Source organism: Notolabrus celidotus, chromosome 12, assembly GCF_009762535.1.
Source record: "Notolabrus celidotus isolate fNotCel1 chromosome 12, fNotCel1.pri, whole genome shotgun sequence".
Lineage (NCBI taxonomy): Eukaryota > Metazoa > Chordata > Actinopteri > Labriformes > Labridae > Notolabrus > Notolabrus celidotus.
In genome coordinates, this window is record NC_048283.1 from 19750870 (window position 1) to 19773058 (window position 22189).

The 22189-nt window shown below is 38.6% G+C and overlaps 1 protein-coding gene across 2 annotated transcripts in view; it reads right to left on the reverse strand.

Moving 5' to 3' along the window:
• The window catches only part of ptprub (protein tyrosine phosphatase receptor type Ub), a 198377-nt gene that overhangs the window by 125930 nt on the left and 50258 nt on the right, over nt 1–22189 (reverse strand). For both annotated transcript variants that reach the window (XM_034697921.1, XM_034697922.1), the window contains exon 2: nt 6018–6149. In XM_034697921.1, the coding sequence (XP_034553812.1) occupies nt 6018–6149 (132 nt within the window). The remainder of the gene's footprint in view (nt 1–6017; nt 6150–22189) is intronic.

Here is a 22189-nt window from a genome sequence, read left to right on the forward strand (position 1 = left end):
TTCAAATCTGCACTATATTTTTCTTTTCTTTTTTAAGTTGAACAACAGAAATGTACCCCACCCATTAAGAAAATGATTTTCACACAAAGGGACAGTTTAGACTTTCTAAAGAAAAGAGTTTACAAGCTCATGTTCTCTAACTGCACTTATATAGACATTAAAAAAGCCAAAACTATTTCACCATTGTAATTTCAATTACGATCTTAAAAGGACCTTAAAAGGACCTTAAAAGGACCTTAAAAACTCACAATGTTTCTGTACTGGTGGCTTACAAAATTTTATCAGGAAAAAAACTGTAGAAAATGAAGTGTAAGCTAAATTTAAACTGCTATGTGTATTAAGCTAGCTGCTTGCTAAGCTATAACAGATTTTAAGTAAATGTGTGGGTTTCAAAAGCAACTGTTTTTTTCCCTGCCTGATATGTTTCTGTTTCATATAGTCTCTTCTTTGATTTTAAGTCTGTATTGTGGCAGTGTACACGACTTGTTCTTTGGGACTAAATTATCTCACTGATCACCTTTCATCTGAGCTAGCTTCTAGCTTGCTAGGTGTCCTTGTTAATGACTGGCAACTGTTGGTGAGTTGTTTAAAATGGACAAATTAACTTTGAAACATTAAAAAATATTCTTCTTCACACCCAAAGAGTTTTAAAATTAGCCTCTAGCGTTCGCTGAAGATGACTGTACTGTTAGCTTGCATAGCATCATTATTAGCTTGAGAAGTTAGCTGTTGTGGGTGGTGAATGGCTCTTTCACTTTTTTGTTATGCTGCAAACAATGCAGCTGCAATTATTAAATGTATCATTGGGTTTACATTAATGCATTGTAAGGCTTTCACTTAAGAAAATTCACAACTTGTCAGTATTTCTATAGAAAACCCACGCATGCACGGGGAGAACATGCAAACTCCACACAGAAAGGCACCTGTCCGGCCGGGGATTTTGAACCAGGAACCTTCTAGCTGTGAGGCAACAGCGCTACCCACTGCACCACCGTGCAGAATAAAGACTTTTAATTAAAAGTCAAGAGCAACTGAATAAAGTATTTGCAGGATATCGTGCAGCACATATGCAAGTGTTTAAAATGTTGCAGGGCAAAGCCAACCTATTGTGAATCAACAATAATTGAGACCTTTAAAATGAGATGATATATAATAAATGTGGTAAAGTAGTCTGTGAGAATGGAAAGGTGAAGGAGGGCAGTGTAATAGGGTATTAAACCAGTGAGGACGGCTGGTCAGCTCTGATAACAACGTGCTCCTACAGCAGATGTATCTGTCTCCTCACTCTGCTTCGTCCTTTCACAGACACAGATGAATCTCGAGTCACTGTCAATGACACACACGCACTCATGGATGGCGCTCTGTGGTGTGTGTGCCCGGGGCCAGGCAGGGGTGAGAGGTGACGGATAGTAAAGGCCAGAAGATATGACATTGTCCTCCACAGACGACTGGTAGAGGATACAAGAGATACAGATGGAGGACTGTGTGTTTTACTGTATGAATTAGCTCTGTTAAGGTCATTACATTGAGCCTGCTGCTACAATATGTGCCGATTGACCAGGCTCTGACCCCCAGATAATGCTCAAAGCAATGCTTCATGTAAGCCTTACCCTTTCTGCGACACAAGGTCCCATTCGGATAAAGAGAACATTCATGTCTGAGGGTATTTATTCAAAGATCTATTGCGCTTGCAGCTAATAAAACAAATCAATTCACCTCATGGCTTGTTACAATATGATGTTCAAACAGACAGACAGGGCTGGATTCCAGCCTGCAGAGAAGCCTTTTTCTGAAAGTTACCTTCACTGTTTGTGCGCTATGGGCAGCAGAGACAACATTTAAAAACAGGGAGGGGGGAGAATTTGGAGATTAGCATGCAACACACAGTGATAAAGAAGCTGTGGCATATTTCAACACTCTATTTCAGAACTGTCAGAACATTTCTGTATGACTCAGCTGGAAACTAAAGCCTCAATTTCTGCACATCCAAGAGACATTTTCTGTCGACTGAGGTGGATAACTGAGGGAGATTTGTGTCCTCACTGGCACAGAAAGCAAACACCTGGTACAGAGAGTTGAACTGGGACCCTTTCCTAACCCCTTACGTGTACTAGTATCCCAAATGGGTGTTTACAGTCTTATTTGAGATCCTATGGCCTGGTGGTCAAGGAAACACCAATCAACCATAACATTATGACCACCTGTGCAATTTAATGCAATCCAAGAAAAACAACTTTACCACTAATTATACTTTAACAAAGTTTCCACATTTACTGTTTTTTGTTGACATGTCAGAGAGGTGATAATTTGTCCCTGATTTATCACATACAGTGTGAGCACTCAGGTCATGTCTGACAATCAGACTGTATGGTGTGAGCATTTAATTTGTGAGCTTTGGTTGTGCTTTATTAATGATTCATGTTAGTTGACACTCCACCACAACATTTACAAAATCGCAATGTGTGACGAGCCCAACTATGTGCACTTTGAATGTTTTTCTTTTTGTAGTAGGTCAATCGCAATGCAGATAAAGGGTATAATTAACATGATAATTAATCCTTCAAAAATGTTTTAATTAAATTTCCTACTTAGGTCCCTCTTGATTACTCCGGTCTGTACTCTAACACAGTAAGGAGCGTAATGCGCATTGAAGTCTATTGTTACGTCAGTCTGACAGTGGTTTCAGGCAGTGTTAATTTTGGCGGCTATTTTACATTTAGTCTTAGTCTTTAGATGAAAATGCCTGTTAGTTTTAGTGACATTTTAGTCTTTTCAGCCCTTTATAGTTTTAGTCTAGTTTTAGTCAGCGGCCGGAAACTCAAAACATTTTAGTCTTTGATTTTTGCCGAAACATCTTCACTCTTTAAATAATTCATGTAGTTGATCAGATATTGGTAACAGGGTTATACCAAGTGTTAAAATCATCAACATTTCACTCCTTTAACACTTTTGCTTGTGTAATATCTTAAGTTAAATAATTCAGCCTGGCCCTGCTAAAAAGTCAAAAGAAAACATTCTTGATGTGACCACTGTGACTGTATTGTGATTCTATTGATTCACAGGAAAATGCCATGAAAGGGCTGTATTGCACATTTACGACGGCCCTTGAATGCACCTCGCAGCAACAGAGGCACTGGACAGTCAATCTGTTCACGGCACTCTGAAATGCATCTGCATCTTTGATAACAAGGAGTTGATTAAAACTTACAAAATGTGTCTGATGTTTCACCAAACTGGAATAAATCAAGCTGTAGACGAGAGCTTTTTACAGTGAGAGCGGCAAAAACAGCAAACATTAAATATTAAACAGACGTCCCCCGATTGTGTCTTGGCATGGAGGTGGGGAGAGCTGGTTCACACAGCACACCTGCTGCAGGTAGTGACCAAGCTAACACTGTGCCTGTCACAGGAATGCATCACTTTTATTTTTAAAGATTAGATGCACAGCGGGGGAAACATGGACAGTCCGCCACTAAAGTTTTGCCTCGTCATCATCTCGTCAACTAAATCAAAACATATTTTCGTCAGAATTTTTATTATCAGTGATGCACTTTAGCTTGTCATAGTCTAAAATCAAATTAACACTGGTTTCAGGAATGCGTTTACAAAATGCTGCAAACTGGTTGGGCACTTCGGGTATAGTCCAGCAAATGCAGCAGAACTGTGACAAGAACAAGTGGATATTGGACAACATCCAGAACCTCTAATCCAAGACGTTTGACCAGATGGGACTCTACACTGAGTGTGACCCATCTGCAAAGATACAAAGATGCACAAGGAGCTAATCCTAGGCTAAGCAATTGTTAGAATTTCCTTTTGTGTGGCAACCGAAAAATATCAAACATACATTTTTATCTTTAATCTCAATTATTTGCAGACTGTTTCCATTCATTTAGATAGATCAAAAACACGAGCAGTAAATCCCCAAATCTGCTTTTGTGTTCCTGACTTTTGTTGCCAAACAAACATGGGAGTTCTTGCTGCTATTTGCACATTGGCACAAAGTGCAAGCAACAAGATGGGTTTGTTTAGCTTGTGGTGAGCTGTTTATGTCAAAGATCTGAGAAGGCTGCTTTTATCTTCATTGTATTTCAGCTGGAAATGCCGTTTGACCTGTTGTTATTAGAATTAGAAAACTACAACACTTAACAAGGCGGACAAGTAAAGGAAGATATATTACCATAATCTTCTTTTCAAGCTTTTTCAAGCCTATAATGGATTTCTCCTTTAAGGCCAACCTGATACTCTGTAATGGATACAGCAGCAGGCCCATAACTTTTCAACCTGATAAATCTGCCTTTCAGAAAAACGAGGTACACTTGACATGCAGACACATTCCTCTTTACAAGGTCATCCTCCAGCAAGATGATCTTGTTCATTAAAACAGCAAGAGAAGCCGAGATTATCAATAGCAAGCAGACATCTCTGATCTAATTCAAAATAAAGGGGAAAGTGATAAAAACAGGCCATTCTTATTAAGATCTCACCACTCCTTTTTTCCAAGACTATTTTCTCTTTCATGGGAACGGTGGTCTGTAATTTCTCCTGGGAGACACAAGCTGCTGCTATCTCAGCTGTGTTTACTAATCTTCCCTCGACGCCAGTTTCTCAGCCCCACAAAGTTAATACTCGTCCAATGTAAATAGCCTTATCTCATAAACTCTTGTTATCCTCCCACCTTGGCTGCTTAATGTGAGACATGGTTAGAAGTCAACACGGGATTAATTCAGAGAGAAAGAAGGGAAAAAAGACAAGAAAACATTTCCTGTGCCAGTGAAAATGTCATGGTGTAACAGGCAGAGTTTTCAATACGTAGGGACACCAATCAGACAAAGAACATGAGCAGAGCACCGCTTCTTCTGCAGGGCTGAAGGCTGAGCCGATCATAAATTAGACTGAATTTGTCTCCTGTCTCTCAGAGCAGATCGATCTAGCTCTCGCCATGTGCAGGTTACAGTACCAGCCTCACTCCACCTGTGCCACTCTGCTCCACTGGAGGCCTCAGATCATTTTAAATACCATGGCAGGAAGTTTTAATTAAACCCAAAGGGAAAAATATTAATTATCTCATCGCCTGCCGAGAATTGGCTGGTGGCTGCAGGCGGATTCTCCCTCGAATGCTGATAATGTGGAGGTGAACGAGGTGTGGTTTGAGAGTTTAGGATAAAATTGGCGATTTATTGAGTTTAAAATTATATTCTGAAGGACGCCTGAGGACAAGAGGGAGTTTTAGTCCTATAAATCAGAATTATCTGCAGCTTTTAGAAAACATGGTGAAACAGTTAACAGCATTTTAGGGTATTTTTAAATGCTCTACAAGTCAATATTTTCTTAAATCACTACCTTGTCTTGAGTGTGTAAAGCTTTTTTTGCCCCCTCGCTTGGAAAATAATAAATTGCGCCTGTTTTTGTGGATTGCTTCAATTCACATACAATGTCTGATTGATGGGTAGGTCTGTTCCTTTATCATACTGAAAGCTTCCAGAGTAACAGTGCTCCGGCACAGAGCCCACTGCTGCCACCGGTGTTTCTGCTGAGGAGGTGAAACAGCACTCTTCCCTTTGTCAGATCCCTGTAGGTATTTGTTAATGCAGAGATGGAGGAGCGCCTTATAAACTATGCATGCCATCTCCCTCTGGCAACCAGCAGCAGAGAGGATGATGGCAGGAAAATGCTGGTTTCCATTAGTCCTGTGAGGCTGGTTAACATAAAATTATCCTTGGGGTTAGCGGGAAGCAGACAAATCTAGGGTGAGTGCTTCATTAAAGCTGATGCATAATGGAGGCTGGACATCTATAAAGACGGGATTGCACATAGTCACATTTTTTGGATATGACTGCCACACCGCTTCATACAAAAGTAATGTTTTTTTTATATTTTAAAGAAACAGAAGCTCACAAAACTACTGGCATTTCTAAAAAAAATAGCTCTGTCTGCTGCAGTATGAACTCACTGTGTTTCAGTGTAAGATTTATAAAGAACTACAGTACAGAGCCTTAGGAGGGAGTAACACTCACCCCGCAGGAGGTCGGAGTTGGTGTAAGGCGAGCTGTACGTCCGAAACAGCAGCCAATCAAAGTCATCCTCCTCCCCCTGGGCAAAGTCGCACAGGTTAGGGTCTGAATCCTCTTCAAACGTGCAGCCTGCCGCTGAAAAGAAAGAAAAATCAAACATTAAAAAAGGAAAACATTTAGTTTTACAGTTCAGTTTTAAGAGCTCAGAATTTATGAACCAAGATGTCGTCATTCTGCACTGTAAACTTGAACAACTGCCAAAACCAAGCAGCCACAATGAAATGTGCTCTGAAGCACCACTGACCACCTCTTTTCTGTCTCATAGGTAATGACCTGCACTTGCTTTTATAGTGAACAGTTCACCATGTCCAAGCTTTGCAAAGCTGCTGCAACCTAGTTTTGTACATAGATCATATATTGATCTGGTGCTGTTTGGCTTCATAATGAAAGCTGCTGAAAGATCACTATACAACTCTGATAGATAGATAAATAAAGCAACCCTTGAATAGTCAAACTAAAACATTTGACCCTCCCATACAAATAAACCTGTGTTAGACAATGCCTCACATGAATATTAATATAAGTATCTAGAGCTGGGCATTATTGAAAATGCTGTTATCACGATAAAATATTTAATACCAGTCGCTATCGATAATTATCACGATAAATATCAATCATTATTTCATTTAAATGTAAAGGCAGATTTATTGTCCTGAATGAAAGTTGAAGAAACCAGACAGGTTGTTAGTTTGTGCTAAGAAACAGGAAGCAGGTCTTTTGTGTAAGATGAGACTTTTGTTAAGCTTTAGTTTGTAGATTCTAATTTTTCACAGGTTGAGGTTATTTGCATAATTTGATTTAAATTTACAACAAAGATATTTCAAATTGTATTCTGTGTATCAGTTTAGGAGAGTATTGTTTTGAGTTGTGTACTCCCCTTTAAGATTACTAAGGGTAGCGGGCAGAGTGATGATGTTTCCCACAGTGCAGGGTTCAGTTGTACTACGGTCGCAGTGGACATTAAACGTTTTAGAAATGCATAGCAGAAGTTGTCTCTGTGCTCTTCCTTTACCAACATAATGAAAGTATTTAAATGAAGTGTATTAAATGAAGTGTTAGGCTAACGACTCATTAGCGCCCCCTTATATCACGATAATTATCATTATGGAATTATCGCCCAGCCCTTTGAGTATCAGAGAATACTGCAGAATGTTTAGAACAGACTTTGTAAGGAACTATTTAAAGATTTAAAATTTTAACAGTGTCATAAAATGCAAGAGTGACTGTGACCACCAGCTTGACTTCATTAAAAAAAATTAATACATTTGAATGTGAGGTTAATATCCCATGTCAAACACAGAGCACTGGGTGTTAAAATTGGACAAAATAAAGTGTGTTCATATGTTCATTAATTCTCGCAAACTTAAAACAAGTAAGGCAATGATTACTTCAGACTGACACACAGAACCCAAACCTGAGCAGAGTCAGTGAGTACCCCTGCACCTGCAGAGAAAAACCCCCTCCCATAAAAATTCACAAACAAAACTACATACCCCAAAACCAATCCACAAAGGCATACAAGCAGTAATAACATTTGGGGGAAGCAGGCACCCTGGGGAAAGTAGTGATTATCATAATACCTCACAACCTGCTATTTCATGCGCCAAAAAGCTAATTTCTTCAAATTATATTTAATAGCTATGGCTTTAATGGCCCTTGGGTCCTGAATAATGTGCTGCAGTCACTGCTCTCTGCATCTGTCGTCATATCTCACATTAGTCCATCAGTGTGAGAATTACAGTGTAACAGTGGGCAGTTTGAACAGCAAAGTCATAAGAGCTTGTGTCAGTAATCATTGGAGTAGGACAGCATGAGATGCTACATGCTAATGATAGGAATAACCACGGGCGGGTCCTGAAGGTGACCCCCGTGGTCTGCAGCTTTATCGCCACTCATTCCTCCCTCTAATCTGCCATTAAACAAATGGTCTCAATATGACGGGCTGCAGACAAAAAAGCAGCTGTTCTCATTGTAGAAAGGATTTATAACTCACTGTTTTACTACTAATGCAGAAGATAGCCATTGCTTTCAGCCATTAACAGGTTATAATGATTGTTGCATTGGTTTGGTAGGTTACAGGCCAAATAAAATTGAGGACAAAAGGAAGACTGTGATAGGGCGGGTCACGATTTTGATTTTCAGAGGGGAAAACTGCAAATACAAAATGTAGTGGTGCAAAATAAGCAGGCCTTTATGGAGAAAATAACACAAATATAATGATCTATATCTTTGTTTTTAATATATCAGGGTTTAAAGTCAGCATTAAAAACAGCTTTAAAAAATAATGAAGAAATAGAGATTAAATTGGACTGGTTGCTGATTTAAGTGAGGATATATCTGGTTAGCAAATTACTGAAAGATCAAGAATTCAATGCCAATTCTAGCTTTCGGTAATTGTTGGTTCTACATACTCGAAACTAAAAACTTCATTTAATCAATGCTCAAAAACTAGAAAGGTTACTTCAGTTCATGTTTCGGGTTTCGTTCTTTCTGCCTGGACGAGTCCCCATTTGTCACTGCCTACCCTAAGGAGGCCCCATAGGATGAACAACTTCCCTCAGCTGACCCCAAAATTAACAACATGAAACACCTTCAATACTCACAGCTGAAATCAGGAGTGGGAAAAATATCAATACATCAACATATTGTCACCCTGACTTGTGTGATACAACTGTGGATAAGCCTGTGAGAAATAATGAAGTCCATGAAGTCCATCTATTGAAATGTATTGATTATCACAGATTCGCTGCGTTGTGACGTCATCGTTATAGTGGGCTACGTATTGCATATTGTATCATATTGTGATACACCTGATAATTCTGACCCTTAAAGCTGGGGTTGGTAGTCAGATCTAGATAAACTTTTTGTTATTGGCAATCAATACATAATGTGTTCTTAAAAGAGAGCAAAATAAAGCCCCTATCTACAGCCGGAGTAAACTTGGGAAAACACCAACCAACCCCCGCCTTTAGGGTCCAATTTATGAAACCAATCAAATCCCGTCCTGCCATTCTGCCCGCCTCCTGCGCGAACATTTCCCCGGCGTACACTACCCGTCCCCTGCCCCTATTTACTGCCCCTCTCGCTCGACCTTGGGCCTGTCCCCTCTGGTTGCACGGAGTCCTGAGGAAATGCTACATTCAAATTCATGCTAGTTTTCCGTGACTACCAACCCTAGCTTTAATTGAAATTATCTACAAACATACAAATCCAAATCATGAACTTATCACCAACTGAAGGCAGAAGTACTGAAACACAGCAATACAAACTTGCTGGCTAACTCCAGAAGCCTTTAAGATCAGCACTGAACTTTTCAACTCTATTTCAAGACCAGGTGCATCTCGTTAAGCAATCATCATCACCTGTAGAGCTTCAGACTACAGCAGGGGAAATGGGTTAAACAGAACAGGGATGATATACAGCCTTTACAAAGCACCATATAGTTTAGGCGGCTGGGGGTCAGCGGTAGAATCAGTGGAGAGGTATGCGGTTTGATCCCAGCCTCTGATATCCTGCATGTGAATGCATATGAATGGGATTAGTTAATACCACTGGGCTCTGGCTGTGCGTCATGACAAACACCAACATATCATCAAGGTAAATAAAACTCTTGCGTTGCCTGCTGTTCTATAGGAATCTATTTGCACATTGACAGGAGGCAGCATGAGGAAGATGAGCTGACTTGTTGATCTTTGGTTTAGAGTTGGTCCAAGGTGTTGAACTTTTCTCCAGACAGTGTTCTCACTTCAGGACAGCCAACCCATTACCTCACTCTTGCACCTCAAGCGATTATACGATAACACAGTGAATATCTACCATCATGCATGCTCAGTCTGCAGGGTGATAGCACCAGCAGTAGCAGCAGCAGCAAAGGAGGGAGTGTGTGTTTCTCCCTCTGGGTTTGATTTATTGCCCCGTGCTGGGCTCTTACTGCACAGATCTGCTGCTGAGGCCAGGGGTTAATTGTCCCGCACTGGGGTCTATTTCTAATAGAACAGCCAGAGATATGGGACCTGACACATCCAAACGCTGCCACTATATTATTCCCTGCTGCTTCGGTAAATGAAGCCTGCAGACTCCTCCCCACAAAAGTCTCATCGTTCAAAAGGAAGGTAGCCAGCACTGCTCGGGAATGTCATCTCCTAACAGCGCAGCAGGAGAGATTGAGCTAATCCATCAAGACAAACACCCTCCCTCTCCTCACCTCCTTCACCAGGATCAATGGGTGTAAGGCGTGTCAGCGGCCATTTTTTACCTGAATAATTACAGTGTTGTTAAGCGCGATGACCAGAGCAAAGTCAGATACTGCCAACATTTTGTTAAAGTTAGGAACTGTTCCCAGTCTGATTTCTTGTTAGCTTGATGTTTATAAAACGGCTTAATGTTACAGATCCACTCAGTCACTCTTCATCTTATTAACCTGCTTTGTTAAATACTTGATTATGATAGGTCACAACTCATAACAACAGTGATTAATTCTCAACAGCAAAAGCAACACCAGGGACAACCTGATCACACATATCATATCAAATTAATCTGCGGAAAATAGTCAGCCATGTTTCACCTCCCCTGTTGACACTGTGGCAAAAACTGTACTTTTTGTAAAAATTGGTTGGCTAGAAAACACGAAGGATGTTCAATAATAGATCCTGTCTGGCAATCCAGGCAGCAGCAGCAGAACTGGTGTTTGCATCTCTAAGCTGCAAATTCCTACAAAGAAACTAAAACCATAATCGGTAGTAATAATAGAAACAATGTTATAAGTTATAACCAGGGCGTAAAATTAGCATCCGCCAAGTGCCAATGGCTGGTAAAAAATTAGTTTGGTGCGTAAAACAAAAACACACACCCGCCAGTGGTTGATGGAAAATTTTGTATTGCATGTGAGGTTTTGTTTTCATACTTTCGCCCATTTCTGCCGACTGTCAGGCTGTATTTATTTTGACCCTCGGGCGCGCTGTGCTTGTGTTGTGGTCAAGCGGCAAACTCCGGTCTCAAATGATGAAGCCAATGCGGAAGTGCTATAAACTGCAATACATCGAAAATCCGCTTGAGGCTGGCTGCAGAAACACCGGAAACCACATAGATATGAATGGGAAAAAGACGATCTTTGCAGCATTAATAAACATGTTTACAGCCTGGTTCAAAAAACGTCTTGGCTCTACAAAGCTAATCTCTCTAATGGTACACACTGTACGGGGAGTACATTTTTTTCTAACATGACGGTTAAGAAGATATTAAGATTACAAGTTTAGCCCAAATAAGGACATGACTGACGTGACTCCCGGTCGGGAACACATAGCCATTGGCTTAGAGACTCACACTACGTCACACTCTGCCTAGTTGAGTTCCGCATTACCAATATGGCTGCTGCCGTCGATTTGCTTCAAAACAGCTCTCAGGAACAGATGGGTGACGTCACAGATACTACGTCCATATTTTATACAGTCTATGGTTGTGATTTGGTACGTCGGGAACGGCGTGACGTCAGCTACTGGAATTCTATTCATTCCCTTAGCTTGAAGAAGCACGGCGGGAAGAGCGTTTCGAGGAAGATGTGGCGACACATTCCCGGTGTGAAGCCACCACAAAAAAAAAGGATAAACAAAGAGGCAGGAGACGATCAAGAAGAGGAACAGAAAGCTAAACAGAGTAATGTCACTATACGTTTTTATTTGGCTGGTGAAAAATATTGTTGGCTGGTAAATTTTTGGAGGTCACTAGCCAATGGCAGATGAGTTAAAAAGTTAATTTTACACCCTGGTTATAACTCTTGTGTTTGAAGTTGAAGTTGTGTCAAGAAGGAGAACCAAATGAGCACATACAGTAAATGTCCACATATCTATTTCTGCAGAAGTCACATTCACCTTGGCTCACATTACCTTCAACAGACATGATCAGTTTGATTTAAATAATAACAAATGATTAGGCTAGTGTTTTAATGTGACCTTGAGTTAAATGTTTAGTTTTATTATTTCATCTCACAAGTAGACTGATATGAATCTGTCACCGTGGAAGCTTTACAAACTGTGGAATCTGAGGGTTACGCTGTCTGAACTTGTTTGGTAAGCAGCTACAGTCATACTAACTCTGTCGGAATCCTCATGAACAGCTGCTCACTATACACTATACCTTACTGGTGTTCACTTATCATACACCAACACACAAGCACCATGATGATAACATAATAGTCTCCCAGGTATGATGAATGAAATTAATTTATAGAAAGTGATTCATGAAAAAACAAAAAGTTAACAACAAACAATAAAAAATAGATGGATCACTTCAGTAATTCTAAATAATCTGCTCATTAACTGAGCTTTATATAATCCAACATTTTACAAGATGAATTGCCTCTCATTAAGTTTGGTGTTACTTTTTAAAGTTTATTTGTGGTTCATAGATTATACTTTTACAGAAAAAGATGGCACCATGGATTATTGAGAGAACTAGCTCTTGGTTGAGCTTTAAATTTAAATAATTCACCAAGCAGATAAATTATATTTATTTTCTAGGGACTACATTTGGCAAACAAAAATAGTTAACAGGTAGAAGTTTGAGCCAAATGTTTGCTGGCTACTTTATTCTTTGGGAAGGTGTTTAATGAGAACAAATTAGTATAGACTACGGAGCCCCTTAGATATAATTATAATTAAAATGTTTGTGCCACTGGCTTAAGGCTCTCTGTTATAATCAGAGTGTCTCTATCTCCAAGCCAGGTTTGTGAGCTTGTTAAATGTATAAGGTAGGCCTACAGAAAGAACATGCTGTGTCTCTTGGGAGTGAAAAGATTGGACAACTAGATCAAATCTTGAAAAACAACCCAAGACGCTCTAGGTTAAGGATGAAAGGCGAAATCAGAGTGCTTAGACGAGGATGATGATTGGGTTGATTTACAGACAGGTGGAAGAGCTTTTGACGCTTTCTGGTTTAAACCAGATTTCAGAGTTTACTGGGACACAGATCTCGACATATATGAATTAATACACAACCACCCTGACTTTATAGCCAATAAAAACACCTTCAGATTTACACAGTGGAAACAATGAGCCATGCTCCATCAGAGGATGGACGCAGTAGTTCTCTTTGATTTCATACGGACATAAAATAAGTTTGCAACTTGTTTACCAGACACTCCAATTCGCCACCACAGTCACACAGATACATAAAAATGTTCCCTGATTTTATTTGTGCAGTTAATCAAGGCAGTGACTCTCTCTGTTTGTATCAGTTGTTGGTGTCACATGTAGCTTAGATTTGGTATCTCTTCCTCTGTTTACTTGTTTAATCCCCTTCCCTGCTACCTAATTAGAGTGTCAGCTATGCACAGTGAATACTGTCAGAGTTGTTGCTTATCCCCTGTATTTGCATATGTTTTAAGCATAAGGACGCTGGAGGAAGCTTATTTAAGGTGCTTCTCCTCAGACAACTTTCCACTTGAATAAACCAAACACAGCTAAATGAAGAGAGGACAAACTTAAAGGAGAGTCGGAGCCCTTCCTCGTGGTATCAACAATATTTGAGTTGACATTTTAAATTGGAGCTGCAGTCTGAGAATGGACTGCAACAGTCTAATTTCAAAATGTGCACTTTTTATTTTACTTTCAAAGAGGACAATCTGTAACAAAGTTGAAAGCAATCATTTGATCTGAAACACTTTAGTTAATCTTCTCAAAGATTCAGCTCGAACAGATTGTGAATTAGTGGGACTTGTTGGAGTACTGACTTGTTATACAAACCACTCAGATCTCTAAACAGTGGATAGGTGAATAGTGGTGTACGTTAGTTAAAGGGATGTCTCTTTGTGTGGACATGACTAATTCTTGGCTTCTTGAGACAGCTCACTGGAAGCATAAAACAATGTTTATTTTTAGTATGATCCCAGACCACAGATTTATTCATTCATATAAATCTGATATAAATTGATAAAACATTTATAGTAAACTTAAAAGAGAAACTGTGTTTCATCCCCTTAATTCCTTCACTGTATCGAGACTTGCTATAAAGTCTAGTTCATTTAATTTCAACACTTTTCACAATGTAATAAAAAAGGCACATAAGGTCTCTAGTGGTGAGCAATGATTAAAGAATGACTTCTCCTCTTTCCATTACTCGAACCCAAACTACAAACTAAATGGGTGGTTAACTAATTTCAGTAATGTGACATATGCAAAATGTGGTAACACTTTACAATAAGGGTCCCTTAATTAGCGTTAGTTAATGCATTATTAAGTATTAATTAACAGTTTAATAATAGTTTAATAATCGTTATAATGTATTACCTAACATTAACTAACCCCATTAGTTAATGTATTAATAAGCAGTTAATTAATGTCCACTGCTCAGAGTTAATTAATACATTATTAAGCATTAATAAAAGTTACAAAACTTAATTAGTTAACCATTAGTGAATGCTTTCTGGACCCTTATTGTAAAGTGTAACACATGCATCACTTAAGTAACACATTATAAATGCTAAACTGCCTCATAAGCATCAGCATAAGCATAAGCGTGTGCATCACTTTTAGGTGTCCTCTGGAAACACTTCTGTTGTGTTGCTGTCTATTTGCAGCACGTTTTTCTAATGTATTGTGTTGTGGTCTTTGCATCGCGTTTTCTAAATGCTGCGTATGTGTTGTCAAATTGATGAAGATGTTTTCTTAATTTGCTTGTGTTTTGTCTTTTTGCATGTGTTTTCTGAAGTTGCAGTGCTGTGAGCTCTCAGGGCCACCGTACTTCTCTGTGCCAGTTGAGATGTTATCTGTGATTATCTGTTTTATTCTAAATAAAATGTGTTGAATTCTGTATATGTGTTGCTTCAACTACATTTCAACTCATTTTGCTTCAGCGTATGTGTTACCTAAGGGATACATGTGTTACACTTTACAATAAGGGTCCAAAAAGCATTCACTAATGCTTAATTATGGTTAAGTAATGCTTATGAGGCAGTTTAGCATTTATAATGTGTTACTTAAGTGATGCATGTGTTACACTTTACAATAAGGGTCCAGAAAGCATTCACTAATGGTTAACTAATTAAGTTTTGTAACTTTTATTAATGCTTAATAATGTATTAATTAACTCTGAGCAGTGGACATTAATTAACTGCTTATTAATACATTAACTAATGGGGTTAGTTAATGTTAGGTAATACATTATAACGATTATTAAACTATTATTAAACTGTTAATTAATACTTAATAATGCATTAACTAACGCTAATTAAGGGACCCTTATTGTAAAGTGTTACCCAAAATGTTCCATAATCTTATCCCTGTTATGGCACTTCTTCAGTTCTGGTCATCTGGTCATAGTTAGACTAAAAGTTGGCTGTTTAAAGTATCCTTCTTTTTTTAAGTTGAAACTTTGCCTATGTGTAGAGTTTCAGATTATTATTATTTAATTAATTCTACGCCTATTCCTTCCGTAACAATGTGCAGAAATTCTATATAAGCTATATAAAAAAATAGATGACACAACTTCTCCCCTGAAGTAATGCCAAAACATTTGGAGCTCTCCCCTGTGACTGTGTCTTAAAGCCTGCCTCCTCCATGGTATATGCTTCAAACAAGAAAATTAAAATACAATGTCAAATTTTATTTTTTAAACACGCTTGTCTTATGTGTTCGTTCTTCTAATGTTAGTTTGTGTTAAAGTTTATACTTTTCACAGAAGTTTAGTTTCAATAGGTTATTTGATGTTATACAAAAGAAGAAATGTGACATCATGATTGACAACTGCTTCAAATTGACACAAGAATCATGTTCTGCTGTGAACCGTACCAACCTGAGGGATCTTTGCTATTTTATTGTGAGTAAAATGTAAATTTTGGGTGGTTGGGTCTAGTAGGAAGTCAGTCCTGGGTCCCCACCAGCAAGATCATTTCTGTGCATGCCAACATATGTCACCAGTTAAATATGTCAGCACCAATGGAGATAAGAGTTTAGGGAATATCAGAGAGGCCCTGTTGTTAAACAGCAAACCCTTCAATAACTATATTTCTGTTTTTTCCATCCCCGTATGATATTTATTCAGTACTTTTGATATTTCTGTTGCAATTAACGGTACATGAATGACATTCTTTGAAGACAGAGTTGGCTGCTCGCTTGCTTGAAAACAATCACCAAACACAATACTCAAGAAAGAGCTGCAGAAATCTTTTTCTGCTTAACAGAAGATATGAGAGTGGTATCCATCTTCTAAACTAACTTTGACACAACAAAAGCCAATCAAAGGCATTCCTGATAGTTAAAACTATTCTTTGATCAAAAGACAATTTAATTAAAAAATATATATATTGTTGTAAAACAACTGCAATTACCCTTCATGTTGTTTTCCTTGAAATTCTTTGGATCCTTAGCTGCCAGCAGTGTTTGGCACTGAACATGAGAGTTTCACATCCAGTCTCATAGGAAAATAAATAAATAAGACTAAGTGCAAACAAGTGATGAACACACAGCTGTGTTCTCTTGTGGTCCAGGAAATAGAATCACCCTGTTGTTATTGCCTGAAATTTACCAAAACCAACTGAAAATGCTTCCAGTTTTAAGATAGGGGCTGAAACCACCAGCCTCTCGTTTATTCAGAGAAAAGTAAAAGATGATATGTCTGTACCGAGAAACCAACCACAACCTTTACTTTAATGTCAACAGCCTGTGCCCTTAATTATGTGCCAGTCAGGGTGGGTAATGAACACCTGAACCTGTGAAGTCACCTGGGAAATGTAGTGCGATGATGAGGCACGGATGGCTGTCGGATCATCATCAACAAATGGGAATCAAACCCAGCTCTGGGAAGTCCGCCCGTACCTGAAAGCCTCTTTTGCTCTGCGCAAAGAGACTCATCTGAGTGTACGGGGGTGACTGAGCACCCGGCTGGTGGGGGTCCAGGTGGGAATGAGTGAGTAATACTGGAAGCAGTTAGGGAGGGGGGGGTGGTTTGATTTGCATTGCAGTGAGTGTGGAGCGATGCATCAGCAGCACAGACAGGTATATTTATTCTCCACAGAGGCTCTCCTCTCTAGCACTCCCCTGGCTGCCTCTGAAAGCCATCCATCCCCACACCTGAATACGCAATGAAATCATCTCTCTGCCTCCTCGGGCATTAATAACTCAACCCCTGGTGCCTGGGTGTGCCCGGTCACACACACACACACACACAGAGGGCCGGGAAACAGAGTAAGAAAGCAAAGAAAAGGGTTGAAGATGGAGAACATGTACAGTAAAGGTGAGGAGCTTCAGGGTGAGCCTCTCTAAAATATACTGACATAAAGTATCCAGTGGTGGAGAGATAAGAGTCGCGACAGAAATTTATAGGGGGTGGGAGTGAAGGTAAAGATGGCCCTCAAAGCATTATTAACATTTTCTTTTGGCTCTCCCCTTTATTTAAAGGAATGTGACACCCTTATCCCATAATGTTCAAATAATACGACACTGAATCTGAAAACAACCCTCTGTAATAACTTTAAATGCTCACTCAATGAGTTTGTGAATCTCATTGAAATCTTTAAAGGGCACTTATCACTGGATACAAAAAGAGCGATTTGTCCTTCGTCCTAAAATATTTAAAATATCCCGCAGCATAACTTGTAAAATCTTGCTGTTTTTTTTTCAAGCACGCATATCCGCTGTAAAAACCTGGAGCCTACATCTCCCACAATGCCAATTGATCACTGGCAGTTTGGTCTGAAGTATTGGTGTAATTATGGTAGCTGCAATTTAAATGCCCTTAAGATAAAGAGCTTTTGACTATATTTTACATTTTTCAGTCTAATGCAATAAACCCAGTCTTCAACCCGACTTCAGCTGACTCAGATGACAGCACATGAGGCAATTTATGTCAACTTTTTTTCAACTGCCAACTCTTATAGCCTTCAGTGGCCCACAGTTGTTAAATTGTAACACTGTTTTGAAACAGTGTAAGGTATTACCAACATCCAAGACACTAGACTGTTCCACAACAAGATCTGAGGCAGGAAAAACAATATTCCAGAAGGACAAATCACATTTTAGTCCGAAACAACATGGCTGCCATACACTGAACCTCCAGCTCTCTCTTCGGGAGCCATTTCTACCACTCACCAAGTTTTAATTTAACAGCAGTACTTAACTTTATTTCATTCTGTAGAGGTAACTGGTATAAAACTTTAATAATGATGAGCTAAATGTATTATACATTTGGTTTAGAGGGATTTGGTGGACTGTTGGAAAGATGTTATTGGTTTCAAAGTAGGAGAAAGAAATCAATGATATCAATACTTGATTGTCAGAGGGTAATACATTTGTATGCATGGTAGCCAAGTTGTTCAACAGCTGCTAAAGTTAACAAAATGGTGAGTTGGTGAGTCGTGGTTACCTAGTATTCAAACATGTTTTATTCTTGCTGTTACTTTCTCTTTGAATGACACTTTATTACTTTTTGACACATTTATAACCCCAGTTGGGACAAATGTGGGAAGCTGTGAATAATGTTTAAAAAAAACACAAAACTGATGGTTTTCAAATAATTTAAACCCTATCTTTAATGGAAAATAGTGCAAAGACAACATATCAAATGATGACATTTTAAAAGATGTATCGTTTATTAGAAATATATGCTCATTTTCAATTTGATGCCAGCATCATATTTCAAAGCAGGTGAGATAGGGGCATGTTTACTATTGTCTTGCATCACCTCTTTTTATAACAACACTTAACATTTTAGAACTGAAGGGAACAGTTTCTGGAGTTAAATGTTGTCCCATTCTTACCTAATATAGGAGTTCAGCTGCTCTACAGTCTGCCAAGTGTTTTCAGTGGGTGATAAGTCCAGACTGCAGGCAGGTTAGTTTAGCACCAGGACTCCTCTACTACAGAGCCATACTGTTGTAATACATGCAGTATGTGGTTTGGCATTGTCTTTCCTGAAAAAGGCATTGACTGGATGGCAGCATATGTTGCTCAAAGACCTCTATATATTGTTCATAATTAATGGAGCCTTCCCAGATGTGTAAAATGCTTTATACCATCCCGGATGTTGGATTTTGTGATCCCTCTCCTGTTTGGAGCAGAGGAAACGGCATCCATGATTTAAAAAAATAATGTAAAATTAGTCAGACTACAGGACAGTTTCCACTCTGCCTTAGCACATCTTAAATGAATTCAATCCCAAATAAGTCATCAGGGTTTCTAGATTATATTTCTATATGGTTTCATCTTTGCATTGTACAGTTTAAATCTGCATGTGTGATGCATTGACAAACTGTGGTTACAGACAATGACTTTGGGAGGGGACTTTTAGCCTAAGCAGTGATTTCTACTTTAGAGTCATGTCTGTTTATAATGCAGTGCCTGAGGGATTCACCATTTAATAGGTTGTTGTATTGTTAAAATTAGAATATAGGATTTGAATGATTTACAAAACATCATTTGTTTTAATAACATTTTATAAAGTGTCTTACCTTTTTGAAATTAGTTTTGTAATTACTGAATTAGAGAATTCGGGAGCTACAGTGCACTTGAGAGAAAAAACACACTATTGGGATAAAATGGTCTACCTTTAAAAGTATTAACAATCAAAAGCTTCTGTTTTTTTAAATCTGACACATTGATCTAGTTGGCTTTTGGCAGATAATAATAATTGCTACTCTTATGTTAGATAATCTACCTTTAAGATTAATGGTTCAAAACCAAGTTCTTATTTTTTTGCGCTTTCAAACTTAAATCTAACTTACGGAGGAGAAAAAGTGAAAGAGCAAAATGAAAAATTACACAGCCTCACCTTTTTTGACTCCTCTCCTCCCCCATAATTTTAATATCATAAATCAAATGAAGTTACACAGTTCAAGAACATTTCCCTTTTCATCTTCTAAGGATGAACAATGACACAAAGGCTTCATACAGCTGCATTCACCCTGAATCCTAAGATCCTAGTCGGCTGCAATTCATCTTGAAATTAATTTTTCCTTCTCTTTAGAGGACTGGTGTGATATTTCATCCTCCACAGTAGGTTACTGATAAAAAGTATCTCAGATGTCAGAAGAATACGAGTCAAAAAAATATTGTTCCTTGTATATTATTCGTTCAGCGCTATTCTGAGGGCAACACAAAGGGAAACAAGGGCGCTAAGACAAAAGCAATCTGAGCTTGTTGTCTCCTGTTTCTGCTTCTCTGAGGAAAAAAAACATCAATTATTTCACTTCTCTGTTCCTGTGGGGTTAGGGTAAAGGGGAGGAGAAATGCAGTTCACGCTGCTCATAAGGAGCTTATTTTAATCATTTTTTCTTGTTTCCATACTGTTGATCTTCTCTGAGTAGACGAGGTTTTCTTAAGTTCTCAATCATATTCATCCCAACTTTACATTTCTCTTCAGCTTCACAGAAGAAAAGATGTGACTGGAGTAGATTGCAATGGCTTGATAATGAATTGGTTTCATTAGCAGGGGGAAATCTACCTTCTCTATTGGCTCCATCTTTAACATCTGTTTCATTTCAGGCTCTTGTTTAGAAGTGCTCTTTTACATTTGAGAGACACATAAAGAAACTCATTTGCTAATGTAAGTTCAAAGGGAGGATATATTCAGAGTGTTTGTGTTGAGAGTGGTGAAGGACTGTGGGATGCGTCTCTGTACTAAAAAAAACCCACTTTCATTTCAGCACTTGTGTTTTTCAAGGGACTGGAACAACATAGGTGCTCCTAATATCAAAAAACTTGTTATGATATATGAAATGTAGCAGTAGGAGAGAAATGAAATTGCATATATTTAGCACGGTGAGCCAAAAAAATCTGTGATAAGATAACAGTCTCACACAGTGCTTATTTGATCAATCATTTAATCTGATTAGGTGTTCAACTTTTGGTTTGAATGATATTTAAGAGAATCCAATAGTTTGATGGATGTAGCTTCTTGGATGACACAATACTTTTAATTCATCTACAGAAACGTGTACAGCTGCTCTACTGATAAATCAAACTAATTATAGAGTATTTTTTCCGATGTGAGAATAAACAGTCTTTCAACTTAACTTCTAAAATGTGACAACTGTGTTTTTGTCATTTGTGATTCTGAACTGAACAGCTGATCAGAAAAAACTGCTTTTTGATTGCCTCTGGAATCTTGTAATGTCAGATATGTTTTTCTCTTATTTGTTTCAGGAAAACGGCAGATACCCCCTTGGTAATTGTAAAATAACTTTGCACTCCTGTTATAGATCCTTGGATGTTTGGGATTTCATCTCAGTGTCTTGTGCTGGCTGTTAAACCAGGTAATGGAGAATTGTCATGTCTTGTCGTTTATGTTGAGTTGCACCTTTTATTTTAGTCTTGTCTTGCATGTTTGTGATGTCCACTGTTAGTAATGTTACTGTTTGTAGTCACGTCTCTCCTCTCGTTTCAGGCAACTTCACTCCCTGCCCTGGTGTTTCCCCACTGTGGTGAATGTCGTCCCCACCCCTCATTGTTTCCACCTGTGTCCCATTACCTCATGTATATTAGTCTGCATCTCCCTTTGTCTTGTGCCAGATTGTCGTGTCTTGTACGGTCGTAATCCACATTGTCAAGTCTTTCTGTCTGGGGCAGTGAAATTAGTCCTTAGAGGTTTTCCAGCGCTGCTGTATTTTTGTTTCTGTCTTTAGAGTTTTCCAGCAATTGCTGTGATGTTTCGTCTGTACTATGTTTTAATTACTCAAGAGCCTTTTTTTTGTGAATTAGTCGTGCGTTTGGGTCTTTGTGCCGGTTCCTGTCAAGAATCTACCTTCACACCTTTACTTTAAGGCATAAATTAATGAGTGGGAAAGTCCAAAAGCTGTTCCTTTTCACTGACAAGGCTAGCTCATTAACCTTCAAGTACATTACATTTTTTCCACTGTTCATATATTTCCTGTAATTTTCACTTATGCTCTAAGATAACTTGCAAACAGCTTATTTTCCACACAGCACATGCCAACATTGCTAAATGTTGCAAAACCGTCTAAATTTAGTTCCTAATTTAGTTCCTAAATAGTCTAATATGTTCCTCTCAGTGGAATTCTACATTGAAAGACATGTAGTCTATGGCTATCAATGAAATCATCTCTTACATACTTAAAAATGATGGCAAATTGATAATAGAATAATGCAACCACAGATGTACAGCACTTC